Source organism: Poecilia formosa, unplaced genomic scaffold (assembly GCF_000485575.1).
Source record: "Poecilia formosa unplaced genomic scaffold, Poecilia_formosa-5.1.2 Scaffold528, whole genome shotgun sequence".
In the NCBI taxonomy this organism is placed as follows: Eukaryota; Metazoa; Chordata; class Actinopteri; order Cyprinodontiformes; family Poeciliidae; genus Poecilia; species Poecilia formosa.
This window is the reverse complement of record NW_006800467.1, coordinates 143,079-156,559: the sequence shown is the minus strand read 5'-3', so window position 1 is coordinate 156,559 and position 13,481 is coordinate 143,079. Positions and strand designations below refer to the sequence as shown.

Below are 13,481 nucleotides of genomic sequence, written 5' to 3'. Positions count from 1 at the left end.
TAAACCGAATTGTTGGCAAAGCAAAGCAAGAATGACTAAAACTGAACAGAAAATCTTCCAAACGGGGCTCAGCTTAAAGCTGCTGTCTGCTCCACGAAGCATTTGTTTTCAAATAGCGCCCTCCAGTGGTTGCTGGCCGAACTAATTCAGGAACAAATCCACTTTTAGCTGCAAAACGTTTTTATTTATTCATTTATTCATGTGTTTATTTATTCAAACCCAAATTGAACTCAACACAAAACCAGTGGAACTAATATTCAGCACAAGCAAGCGAGCAGCCGAGCCGTGTGCTCAACCAGAGCAGCAGAATCAACACCACACTTTGAGTGACTCAGTAACTCTGAGGCTTCCACTTCTGACAGTTTCAGTGCTTGTTGTATTATTAAAAAAAAAAGATAAGAAAAAACTAGGGGCTTCATATAAAATTACATTTTTTCTAATTCTGTTCTTATTCTGGGAACAGACATTTGTCTAAATCCCTGCAGAGTGCAGACCACACCGGGTTCGGTCTCTGGACAAATAAACCGATACGAAGGTAACAAACCACTCAGAAAAAAAAATTCCCATTAAACCTCTTTTTTTTTTTTTTTTTGCTTTCTCTTTGTTTCAATTGCAAACTCTGTGTTTTATTAGGATTTTATGACATACCAACGTACAATGGGGGCACAATGACAAAGTGGAAGGAAAATGAATTTTTTCAGACAAGTAAAAACGTGAACTGACTGGTGAAAATCTCCAAGCTGCTTTGCAGACTCACTTCTTTTGTCCGTTCCTTTTGCAAAATACCTAAAACTCAGTCACAATTTGAAGTTTTGCCAGATATTTTAATTTAGATCTGAACTTTGATTGGGCCATTCCTACACTAGGAAACAGTAAACTGTTAAATTCTAGCGCTGGTTGAATGTTTTTAGCCGTTGTCTTGTTAGAAAGGGACTCTCTGCTCCAGTTTCAAGTGTTTTGCAGCTTCTAACAGGCGTTCTTCCTGAAATTTCTTGTATTTACTTCCCACATTCTTCCTATCAATGGTATCAAAGCATCCCTGTAGCATAATGCTGCACCAGCATGGTTTCTCCAGTGTAATGTAGAGTTTTATTTGAGGGAGTCTGATTAAAATGAGCTGAATATCCATGCATACATTATCAGGTTGTTATTCATAAAAACGTTTTTTAAACTACGCATCATTTTCACATTCATGCTCCACTTTGTGTTGCTCTGTCATATTTAGCAGATTTCCATTGCTGATTTCCAAATCCAGTAATGAGGCACAAAGCACGTTCAACATTTTTATGTACTCAGCGAATGTATTCACAAAGAGCAAATCTCCAATTTCCAATAAGGCTGCAGAAGCTGAGAGCATCCTCTACATGAGTGTAAAAGAACATTTATTTCTGCAAAATAAACCTCATTAAGGCTTAAACTTTGAGTCTTTAAATGTGAATTTTAAATTGCAAACTCAGATGGAGTTAATAATACATCAAGATAATGCATAATGTTCTCCCCACTACTCGTCATTGGATGACTTTAGAGCTTTTGCTCATTTTATTTAGTGCAAAGCATATCCATCTTTATCAGTGTCATATAAACAGTGGCAAATGCAAATATTAAATAAAATTTCAAGGTGTTTGAATTAAAACTAAAGTATTAGCTGAAAGAGGAATACAACTCCTACTTTAATAAAAAATTTAACTTACAGAAAGCTGAGAAAAAAAGAAAGCATAATGACTCACACAAAGCACAGACAGAAGCACTTTTTTCAACTCGGAGCATGTTTTTATTTCCCATTCCTCCGTGCACACATTACATTGCAGTCCTACACACTCCATTCTTACTCGGTTCCTCATGTACCTGATTTTCCTGAAAGCTTTTACAGCCCTGGATCTGCAAAGTGGCTCCTCAGCTCAATACCACCAAATGAACGGTTGCGTTTCCTCAAGCCCATAGCTGAGAGTGGTAAAATTGAAGCAATTATCAGCAAAGTCCATTTTTAGACCCATCAACCTTGGAGGGTATGTGGAAGTGCAGCTCTGATTGCTAAATGAAAGCATTTTAAATGTGTTATGCAGCATTTCGTGGAGTAAAGTGCACAAATGTAACGCATGAGACTGTTTGTATTTCTGTACTCACATTATCTGTAATAAACAAATACATGCAAATATATCCAGGAAGAGACCAAAACAGACACAAACATGAATTTGGTCTTGGCTTGGTCATATCCAATTTTTTAGAGCTTCCAGACTCACATTCAATCACATTTACACAATATTATCATATACATACTAGGGTGGGTCATTTTCAGTCATTTACTTAATTACATAGATTTAATGTGTTAAACATGTTAACACAGTAAATCTTTTTTTTTTTTACATACAAAATTTTTTAACTGGAACCTTTATTGCGTGTTTCTGGTACATCTGCAAATCTGACGCACAAGATATATCTGCAAATAAATCAATGGACGACAAAATTTGGCCCATTAGGGGTTAAATTTAGCTTCAAAAACATTTTGAAGGGACACTGGAAAATACTATTGTTGTGCTCAAGTGGTGCTAAAATGAGTTAGCTTGTCAGCGAAGCTCTTCAAGCCTAAATTAGAGTCCACTGTCCATGTTTCTAAAAAAGTTTTGAAACATTAGCACTATGCACTACTATGATGGTTGCAAAACTTAAACAGATTTGAAACAAACAATACTGTTGCTCCTATCTAATTTATTCAATAATGTAGGAGTAAAAACAAGGTTTTTGAATTGAAAATATTTATTTTGTCATTATATAGTTTTCAATTTAAATATGATTATTTAACTAAGATTAAAATTAAATGTTTTTGTCACAGCTGGGCTCTAATGTCTATTTACTAATGTAGGAGCAATCAAGGTTTTTGAGATTTTGACAATATGGTTTTCAATTAAATTAATTAATTTTAACTAGTTAATTGCAAACCCGATTAATTAGATTTAAACTTTTAATCAAGTCCCACCACTGGTAAATACAGTCATTCATTAGAAATAATAACAGACATTTCTTCACAAAGGAAGAATAAATGAATAGAAAATAAAAAGACAGATGGATAGATGATAGGACTTTTTGACGACTAGGAAAGACAAAAGTCTAGAAATACAAATGTTTGTCTATTCAGTATTCTTTCCATAGTTAGACAGATTTAGAAAATACTCAAATCAAACTCTATACCCCTGATTTACTGTTGCATTCCAATCAAGGTCACATTTTAAAAGCGACGTGCCGTAGCCTTGAACTCTGAGCGTGACTGTGCCCCTATTCTTAAAGTTTAAGTTTTCATGCTACGTCAGAGTCCCTCAGATTCCGTTGCGCACTGTATAATTCCGAAGTTGTGCAAACAATGAAGTCTCTGTCCTGCTCTTCCCACTGTGACCTTGAACACAGCAACAGTTGCGAGAGAAATGACATCCGACCAAGCGGAAACAAGCTTTTCACGCCCCCCCTCCGAGGAGTTTAAGCACAAAACAACTTCCAAGAACTTATGAGGGGATGAAAGGAAACCTGCTCCAAAGTGCTCCTAGTGTTTTCTCAGTTTCCAAGATGGTACAGTAACGCAGCACTTTAATACTTACTGAGGAAGACCTGGCTGCATTTATGGGAACGCCTCAAGGTCTGGTGGCTTTGGTGAAGTTGACTGCGAAGCCGCTTACACCACTGAGACTTCAGTAAGGCGGTGAGGCCGGGGTGCCTGCGGAAACCTTTATGGTGTTTAGGAACTCCAAGCATGACGAGCCCCGCAAACACCACTACCAGAAAACACACGACCTGCATGGCGGTATGTGTTCACTGCACAGACTCAGAGCTGTGAAACAAAAAAATTTTTTTTGTTTTTTTTCCAGTTCAGCAACTCTTAGCAGAAGAAGCAAAGAAGCACAGAGTAGATTCCACAGTTCTCCATCCTCCTAGTTCCACTTCAGATATTCTTTCAAAAAACAAAGAAAATTAAGAACTTTTAAACCAGACCTTTTCAAAAATAATCAAAACAAACTGCAAATGTTGCTACACCTCCAACTAGTAGCTCTTTCCACTGCTATTGAGATCTGCTAAGTACATAAACCCCTGCCGGTTTCACCATCCTTCTGAATCCACTGGGATGCTAATGGGGGGGAGAGGGGGGACCCTACACACACCGAAGATGCTGAACTTCACCATTCTGCTGCTCAATGGAGCGACTGTCTTTCATCTTCCCGGCCTATTTATCTGTGATAAGTCTCTTTTTAATATTCAGAGAGAGTTTTGGGATGTTCCGTCTTTTCCTATGATGTGTCTGTGTATGTAGCGAACGTGGGGTTCCTGTAGAAAACACACTGGGCTTCTTTTCAGACATACTGGCGGTCTCACAATACCTCCTCCTCCCAAGCCCCCCATGCATCCCCTGGTCCTGAGGTGATGGGGTGACAGCCAAGCAGGGGTAAGGCAAAGCGGGCCCACATTCCCCTTTTTCCCTTGTGCTAAGTCTATTTCATGGCTTTCATTTCCATCCCACTGAGCAGGATGGCATGAAACAAAACATTTCCCCTGAAAAAGATACTGCCTGCTCAGAAGAAACACACAACAAGTCATTTCCCCAGTGGACAGAAACACATTTTATAACCTTGGGAAAGTGTTGCAATTTGGGATTTAATCATTTTTCTCTCAGGAATATACAAGATGGGAACAGATTATTTTTTTGTCTTTTTTTTTGTTGATATTTCCACTTGAGTCACCTTGGACAGAGAGCAGATTGTTGGAGTTCCATTTAGAGGCTTTAAACTCAGCATAAGTTTTTCCCTCCAACTCATTTTAATTTTACTACAACCACTTACCATTTGAAGGTATTGCCAGTCTGTTACAAGATGTTTACACAAGCTAAGAGTTACTGCAATTAAATAAATACACAAATAAACTACTGAAACGGTATGCAAATATACATCTGGTTAAGCGATCTATGTTCTTGACTCGGTTGACTTAAATGCTAGGCGCTTCAAATATCCCTGACGTGATTTAAAAAGATGAACTAATGCTGCTTATATTGTGTGTACACAAATACTTTTAATAATAAATATTTCTCACACACTACTATAAATGCAGTGTGGCAGTTTTTGTCTGTAGTAATATAGTCAAATGCCGGCGCCATCTTGTGATGTAATGAGGGTAAGTCAAAACTTAAACAACTAAGGCTGAGTACACAGAAGCGGAGGACGTTGAAAGCAATTTCAGTGAGGATTTAAGCAATTTATCTATGGTTTTGAAGGAAGAAGCCAGATGGAGTGATGAAGAAGAGGGAGCTGGTTCTAATGAAACGTAATTTCTTTAGCCTTAAAGTTAAGGAACCAATGAAGACTCCAACGTCTGATGGTGAAGGGTCGGCGCTGGACATCAGTGAATCACTAAACGGTAACAAACAAATCTATGAATATAATAGTTATTCATCTTTAATTCTGATTTAATTGGAATAATCCAGTTACTTTATAGTAATATGTTAATGTTCTGCGTGTGGCTTTTAGTAACCAACCTTCCTATTCCTCCTATTTCCCAGTCTTGAGTTAGATTTTTCTACTTCTTATAACTGTATGATATTTCTGTTATAATATTGTATTGTATAGGGATTATCAGTCAATGTCGCACTGCATCAGCACCCAGTGTACTGCTGCCTGCAGAAAGTAAAAAAAAGTATATATTACTCTACGTAAACCATTTACAACTAGGCTACTAGACATATTTACACCTTGTCTTTTAAAAGGAAAATGTTGGATATTTAATGGAGAAAAAGCCACAACTCCACTGAAGGTACATGCTCAATGTCTGCTGTCATGACCCAGTCTTGTAAGAATCAAACAAATTACTACATCGGTAATGAATAAGGTTAATAAATAACTTCCATGAATATGACATCAAAAACTTAAGCACTGACTGTCAAAAAAAGGGAGTAAATCCGATAAACAACTGTCAAGCTAAAGACTGTCACATTTGGACCCTGACACAACTCAGCAAGCACTAAGTGGAGTCTTGTCATATTTTTAGAGCATCTATGACAGAAACTTCAGTAGCTGTCGAACAACCTGACAGTTCCTGTCCGCGGTGGACAATTAGCCTGCCTCTTCAGCTATACATGAGAGCCCCCAAAAAAGCATCAGTCAGAGCCCACAATCCACAGAATATATACAATTCAAACTCAGAACAAACAAAGTCTCAGGTGAAAAAGCTTTTCAAAAAAAGTAAACTTTTATATAAATAATCTGGTTGCAAGCTTCACTGGATATTTTATGCCATGGTTCCTTGATTGTGCTATGAAATGGTACTATACTTCTGAAAAATACATAATATCCACCCTTTAAACTCAGATGGGTTTAAAGGGTGGATATTAAACTCCCATCTTTAAACTCAGATGGGAACCCCATCTGAGTTTAAAGGGTGGATATTATGTATTTTTACAAGGTTAAGCTCCAAGTCCATTTTTTTAATCTATTTTTGTACTGACTTTCAATTCCTTTACTTTAACATGCAAATGATATTTAGGTGAACATGCCTAAGATGAACTGTTCAAGTTTCACCAGCATTGATCATTATTTTTCCAGCATTTATTTCCACCTAAATTCCAATAAAACTAAGACGATAATGATGGTCCAATCTAAAACAGTACAATATTTTTTGCCTGTGTTTCTATAACTTAAACAATACTGGCACTTAGGCCACTGAATTAGAGAAAATATGACCACAGTCTTCCCTGACTACACTGTGATCATAAAGGGATAGACAGTGACAGCAACAGCAGCTAACCCAAATTAATAAGAAAGGGTTCTTTAGAATTTTTAAAAAGCAGCTCAAGGTGCTGTGGTGGCACAGTGGGTAAGCACAACACACATATGGAGACTTTAGTCCTTGATTCAGACATCACAGGTTTAAGTCCTGGCCCGTTTACCTTTGCCGCAAGTCTTCCCCCTGTGTCATTACCTACTTTCCTGTCTAACCACTCTCAAATAAAGGCCACTATAGCCAATAAAACCTTAAAAAAAAACAGCAGCTCAAAACTATTTCATTAGACTTGTATTTTTTTATTATTTTACTCTTGTTTTCTATTGTTCTTCGTGACCTTGTTTCTGTTAAAATCCACTTTATAAAGTTCATATGCCTACTTGAACATCCCAAGTAGGTATTCATAAAAACAGGGTTGGCGCTATTAAGCAGAGCGCGCCAGGGGGGCCCAAACACGGCAAAATGCAAAGCAATAAGCTACAAAACATAAACATGGGTGTGAGAATCTGTTTCCCCACAATAACCTTTTCCGCTTAGCTTTCATGATTAACAACAAAGTTAAAGACAGTTCAACAAACTCTTCAGGGAACGCCCAGTTGCATCGCACGGCAGCAGTAAAAACGGAGCATTTCAGGGCGAGGGAGTGAGGGAGGGGGAGGGGTAGAAAGAATAAAGAAAGCTGGGGCGCTTCGCAGGATGCCTGAAGTTTGGAGCGATAAACAGGCTGTTGCTGTTCCGCCTGCTTGCGCATGCTGAATCCCCTCTCTCCCTGTGTCTTTTAATGGGCCTCACATTAGCATCTGTTTAGCGTCAGGCTCGACATGGCCTGTGGAGGCTGATTAAAATAACCATCCTATCACGTAACATCCTGGCAGGAACATCAAACTGCAGTCAGATGTTGGAATCCTTGCAGCAGCAGACATTCTGGAGGTTAGCATCAGTGTTCTGCACTCTGGCAGACAATAGAAGGTTTATTAGTTGCTTCTGTTCAAACAGTCCTGGAGGGAGGTTATGCGCCATATGGAAAGATACAAAATATACACTTTTTCTGTAGAAAGCCACAAGAATTTGCTATTTCTGCAGAAATCTGCAGGGATTTAGGATGAAGACTAAAGTATTTCTTCATTAGAAACTGTATTTACATGCCGACAGCCAATCATAAGGTTTTGGTCAGTTATTAAGCAACACACAATACAACTTGAGTGAATAAAAAACTTTTAAGTGATCATCTAAATCAAACTAGTTGAACAACAAAGTTCTGAATAGTGAAATGTTACTGTGGAAAATTGTGCAACTTTCTTTGCGTGTTTGTGTTCAAACCAGATGCTGTGGTTGTTTTAATCAACAACACACTGCGCATAATCAGACTCCCAACAAACTATAGAGCAGAAAAAAAAGTCTCTGAGGTTGTGATTCTCCTTTAGGAAATAGATTTAGCAAATTATTATTACTGAAAGAAATATAACCTGCAAGGAATATTTTACATAATATAGATTTGCATAGTTTTTGGTAACTTAAAGAACAAAGGAAAACTCGGATATATATTTTGGAAATAATAATATTGGTAGTAAGGATAATAATTTCTATTATTATTATTATTATTATTATTATTATTATTATTATTATTATTATTAGTTGAATTGTTTGGATAGTTCTAAATATTCACTTATTTTTATGTGAATCTGCCATTGAACTTGATTTTTCCCCACTTATGAACAATAAACAATATTTCTAGTCTCCATCGTATTCAAAGTATTATTTTAAAGATATACAAAAACTACATAGGCATAAAAGCTAGAGGGTAATAATTGACGATATTTAGAGAAAGCCAAAAATAACTAGGATTTGTCTTGTTTGTCCTTTTTTAACAGCACAAATTTTGTATCTCTTAAAGGGCCGGTATTTATGTATTTTCTGGGCACATAGTGCCATTTTACCTTAAGTTGCACTCTGGCAGACAATAGAAGCTACCTTCAGTTGTTAAAAACATGCTGTATAAATCAAAAATAACTTAAAAAAAATTTGACTTGGCAATTTGACATTTTGAAATTGGACTTCTGTCTCTTTAAGAAGCTCCTGCTCATTCAACATGTCATCAGAACAATATCATTATTTATGAGATTTTCAACCGATCTAAGAGCATTGTAGCAGTGTAAACTGAGCAGATCCACAGATCCACCTTTATTAGACCATTTTTTTCTATTAGTAACTGTAGATATTTTGTTTATTGAATCAGAAATCCATCTAAAATATGAATTAGTATCCCATACAAACAAAATAATAACCTAAAGTTCCACCTGGGCCATGGCTCACTTAATAGAGTTGGGGTCTTCGATTGGAAAGTTGTGTTTGATTTCAGCTTCCTTCCTGCTGATGGGCAAAGGCACTTGCCGTTACCATGGAAACTAACTGAGCACTTAGAATATTTCTGTTATGAACATTTCAGTGAACTATAAAGCAATACAATATCAAAACTGCAGTTGAGTGGCACTTCAAAGCCAACATTAGTGACTAATCTCTTTGAAGATCCTGAGCAGAGGAAAAGTAAAGTAGAGCCTCCACTCCCCTCTTTTCAGCACAGAAACTTAGACAAACAGACCTAACTCTGGCTCAGGCAGAACTTTACATAAAACATGTCTGTGCATGAATCATATTATCAGCAATAAAACAAGCAATGGTTTCACAGATCATCAAGCCATCAGTTTTGGCTGACAGTTATTATAGTAATTTGAACAGGGAGGGTTTGTTAGTGAGCTTACAGGGGATTTTTATGAGTTTGCTTATAAAGATAACGAAATGATCTGAAGGCTAAGTCATCTGTGTAAGGGAGCGGATATAAATTACCAGTTGGAAAAAACAAAAGTGAGAAAATATGTCGAGTTTAGAAGACTTCGCATGTATAAGGAAAAATAAGCTCTTGGTGTGATAATGATTTTTATTTTTATTTATTTTTTTTTTTACAGTGGTTTGATTTTAGGGCTGCACAGTGGTGCAGTTGGTAGTGCTGTTGCCTTGTAGCAAGAAGGTTCTGGGTTCAATTCTGTGCATGTGTGGGTTCTCTCCAGGCACTCTGGTTTCCTTCCATAGTCCAAAAACATGACTGTTAGGTTAATTGGTCTCTCTAAATTCTCCCTAGGTGTGAGTGTGTGTGTGCATGGTTGTGTGTCCTGTCTGTCTTTGTGTTGCCCTGCAACAGACTGGAGACCTGTCCAGGGTGTACCCCGCCTCTCACCCAGAACGTTAGCTGGAGAGGCACCAGCACCTCCCGACCCCAGTAAGGGATAAGGCTGTTAGAGGATATATATGTAAAATATAATCTTGAGTTTGATTTTATTAAATGAGAGCTTACGTACACAATTAGTTTAATTTCATCATCATATTTTTTTTGTCTGCTTCTAGCAAAACTGATGTCAATTCTCCTTCAAAAAGCTGTGTAAGCAGTGTCTGAGCCGGTTTCAAAAGCTGAAGTGGACAGATGTACCTAAAGTTAGAAGGAAGGTAAGGAAATTTCTGGTCTGGACATTTTTTAAGAACAGCAGCAGCAGAGTGCAGTGAGATCTATGTAAGGGAGCAGAAAACAACCAAAAGCTGATGAATGTTCTCTAAATTAGATAATCTACCTTGCACAGTTTTGTTTTTTCCCATATTTGAAAGATTAGCTCACATTTATTGGTGCTCAAAATGTAAATGTCTCAATCAGGTTTTAACAACAAAAAAATTCCGAAGCCACACATGCAATTACTAAATACTAATAATTGTTATTAACGCAATATGATTTGAACCATACAACAGCAAAATATTTTTGCTTTAGAGTTCCACTCTGACTAAACTAACATTTATTTTGTTCATTCCCAGCTCAGTCTCATCACATTTCACTTTGTCAATATGCCATTTATCCATTTGTAAACTTACAAATAATAACATTTGCTTACATTTTTCCTCCTTTTAAGCAAAAAGCAAATATATAAAAAGATAACATGGCTTTATGAGGGGAAAAACAGTTGAGAATAGTAGATTATTTAGAAAAAAATAGAAGATCAAGCAAAAATAAAACTTTAGATACAGTCCCGCATACTTTTATTATTTGGTGTAGTGAGGCTAATGGTACATAAAATCTTTTATCATAGGTAGTTAAATGGAAATATTAAATAAATCTTAATTTAAATAAATAGACAGTTCCTCCAATGTTAAACAGCAAACTTTAAAACTCATTTAGATAGAAAAACATGAGCTCTTTCACTATGAAGCTGAGTGTGTTTGACAGGGCGAGAGCAGCTTATTATTAGCACTTAGCCAAACTGTATCCGCTAGTCCTGCCTATTACCGAGAGGACACTGGAGGTGTGAGTCTGAATATTCTAATTGAATTCTCGGCACACAGTCATTGTAATTTGGAGCGGCTCAAGTCTTACCCTCTGCTCCAGTGGATCTTCACCAGATCGCTCCACTTCCCGACCTGACAAGAACGGCCAACAGAGCCGCTCCTTTGAGTATGGCTACAGTCAAGCAGAGCAGATTAGGGAGATGAAAAGAAATTGGAATGTGAAAAAAGAATCCTCCACTGACCTCTGCGAAGCTAAAGCTGGAAGGAAGCATTATGTAGGCCGTGGTTACATCTAATTTTATCTCCAGTGAATCTCTCCTCAAGGCAAATCTTGGGCTCTCTCTCTGTTGTTGCTGTGGGATTTGAACTCTGTAGCTACACAGAGATGATGTGTAAGACCGCATCCAGCTAAAAGTGCAGGAATCTTTTACTTCCTCAATCATTTTTTTTTCTTTCTCAACACAAAGACCAAGCAGATGAAATGTGTAACATGAAGACATGAAGATGTATCACAGAGCTGGCGCTCCGTCTTTGGGGCGATATAAATAAGAGTGACGCTGTCAGGGAAATTGGTTTTCAGCAGAGAGAGACTCAAGGCCACACGTAAGGGCCTAGCGATGATAGCAAAGGATGATGGGAGAACAGAGTTCTCAGTCTCATTCATGATAAACCTGTCAGTGCTAAAAAGACAATTGCCTCGTCACCAGACCTCAAAACAGGAAAACCCAGTAATGTGAAGACAATATTTTATGAAATATGTAACGCCAGTGCTGCATTTCTAGTCTGTTCATACCCGAACGACTATGATCTGCGATCACTTATGGTGACATCAAACTGAAGAAAAACAACAGAAGAACTCATGGCGATGTTTAATAGTCAAGTATGAACATTTCCACACTCGAGGGATTGGTCAAGGGACTAATCAGCTGGGAAGCCATAAGAAAACTAATCACTGAGGCTAACTAGGACAAAGGGATAACATTTTCAAAAAGAGCATGAAGATTAGACACTAAAGTGACATAAGAAGGTCATGTGGTCCAGATTTACCCTCTTCCAGAGAGATGGGCGCTTAATGCCTATGAGAATCTTTGGCACTCTCCCATCATCAATACCAGATCTCGATGAAAAATTAATGCAAAACTGGACAGAAATAAATCTTGTGACATTTACTGTGGTATCAACACAATGCTACAGCAAATGTGTGGTAGAATCAAAGTTGAAGGTCAAACTAAATATTAGTGTTTGAGGTCCATATTAAATGTTTTGACAGGATCAGTTGAATCGCCTGTTAAAGCTCAGTCTGACAAAGAGACACAGTAAGCTATAACATGGTTATGTTTTCCTGAATATGCTGCAGTTGGAACAATGATTAAGACACAAAATGTGAGCTGCTTCTTAGACCACAGCGGCAACATGACTGCACAGGATTCCGCAGAGGGGAGAATTAGACTGTTTAGCCTGCAGGATTCAAAGCCGAATGAGGTCAGAGATCTGTAATGGATACAAACAAAGTTAGTCCTGGAAACGTGCCAGGGAAATATTCCGGCGAGGATGTGAACAGAAGAGGTTTGTTCACAGGTGTCAGGATTAAACTGCAAATGTGCAAAACTAGAAGAAAACTGGGCGGAGATTTGCCTTCACGGGAGGACAACGCCTCCAAACAAACTTTCACACTTTCTTTTCAATCAGAGGGTATTGCAGCCATTTCACAGGTGAACTGGTAAAAATTTCAAGATAAAAAGCTGACCTCACCTTCAAATCACAAACAAAATGGTGTCAAACATTTGTGTTACAAAATTGTTTTTTTTTGTGCTGCTATTCTTTTAAATATATAAATAAATGTTTTCAGAGGCCATCAAAGGTTTGGGCTGGTTAGTGCAGCAAACATTTTTGTTCTTGCTGCTATTGTTTTAAACGTTTCCAGAGGTCATCAAAGGTCAACCAGCCCCCCCACACATTTACAAAAATAAACAAATTTGGTGTCAATCACCTGTACCAGAAATTTTTTAGCTGCATAAACTATTATAAACACATGACAGTTATTGTAACTTATATAAATTTTATTTGGTTATGTTAATGTAGGTGGAGGAGGGATTTTGTAAGTTTTATAGCTTTGGACTCGTTGACCTTTGATGACCTCTGGAAACGTTTAAAACAATAGCGGCACGAACAAAAATGTTTGCTGCGCTAACCAGCCCAAACCTTTGATGGCCTCTGAAAACATTTATTTATATATTTAAAAGAATAGCAGCACAAAAAAAAACAATTTTGTAACACAAATGTTTGACACCATTTTGTTTGTGATTTGAAGGTGAGGGTGCTAACTTCACTTCACTCAGCTTTTTATCTTGAAATTTTTACCAGTTCACCTGTGAAATGGCTTCAATACCCTCTGAAAGAAAAGAAAG

At 37.5% G+C, this 13,481-nt stretch overlaps 1 protein-coding gene across 4 annotated transcripts in view; it reads right to left on the bottom strand.

The window, feature by feature from the left end:
* The window catches only part of LOC103129234 (roundabout homolog 2-like), a 187,102-nt gene that overhangs the window by 40,454 nt on the left and 133,167 nt on the right, over nucleotides 1–13,481 (bottom strand). The window contains exon 1 of one of the 4 annotated variants that reach the window (XM_016664914.1): nucleotides 3,588–4,068. The exons of the other annotated variants lie outside the window; for them this stretch is intronic. Within the exon in view, the coding sequence (XP_016520400.1) occupies nucleotides 3,588–3,786 (199 nt within the window). The 5' untranslated portion in view covers nucleotides 3,787–4,068. Of the gene's footprint in view, nucleotides 1–3,587; nucleotides 4,069–13,481 lie in introns of those variants that run through there. 4 annotated transcript variants of the gene reach the window in all.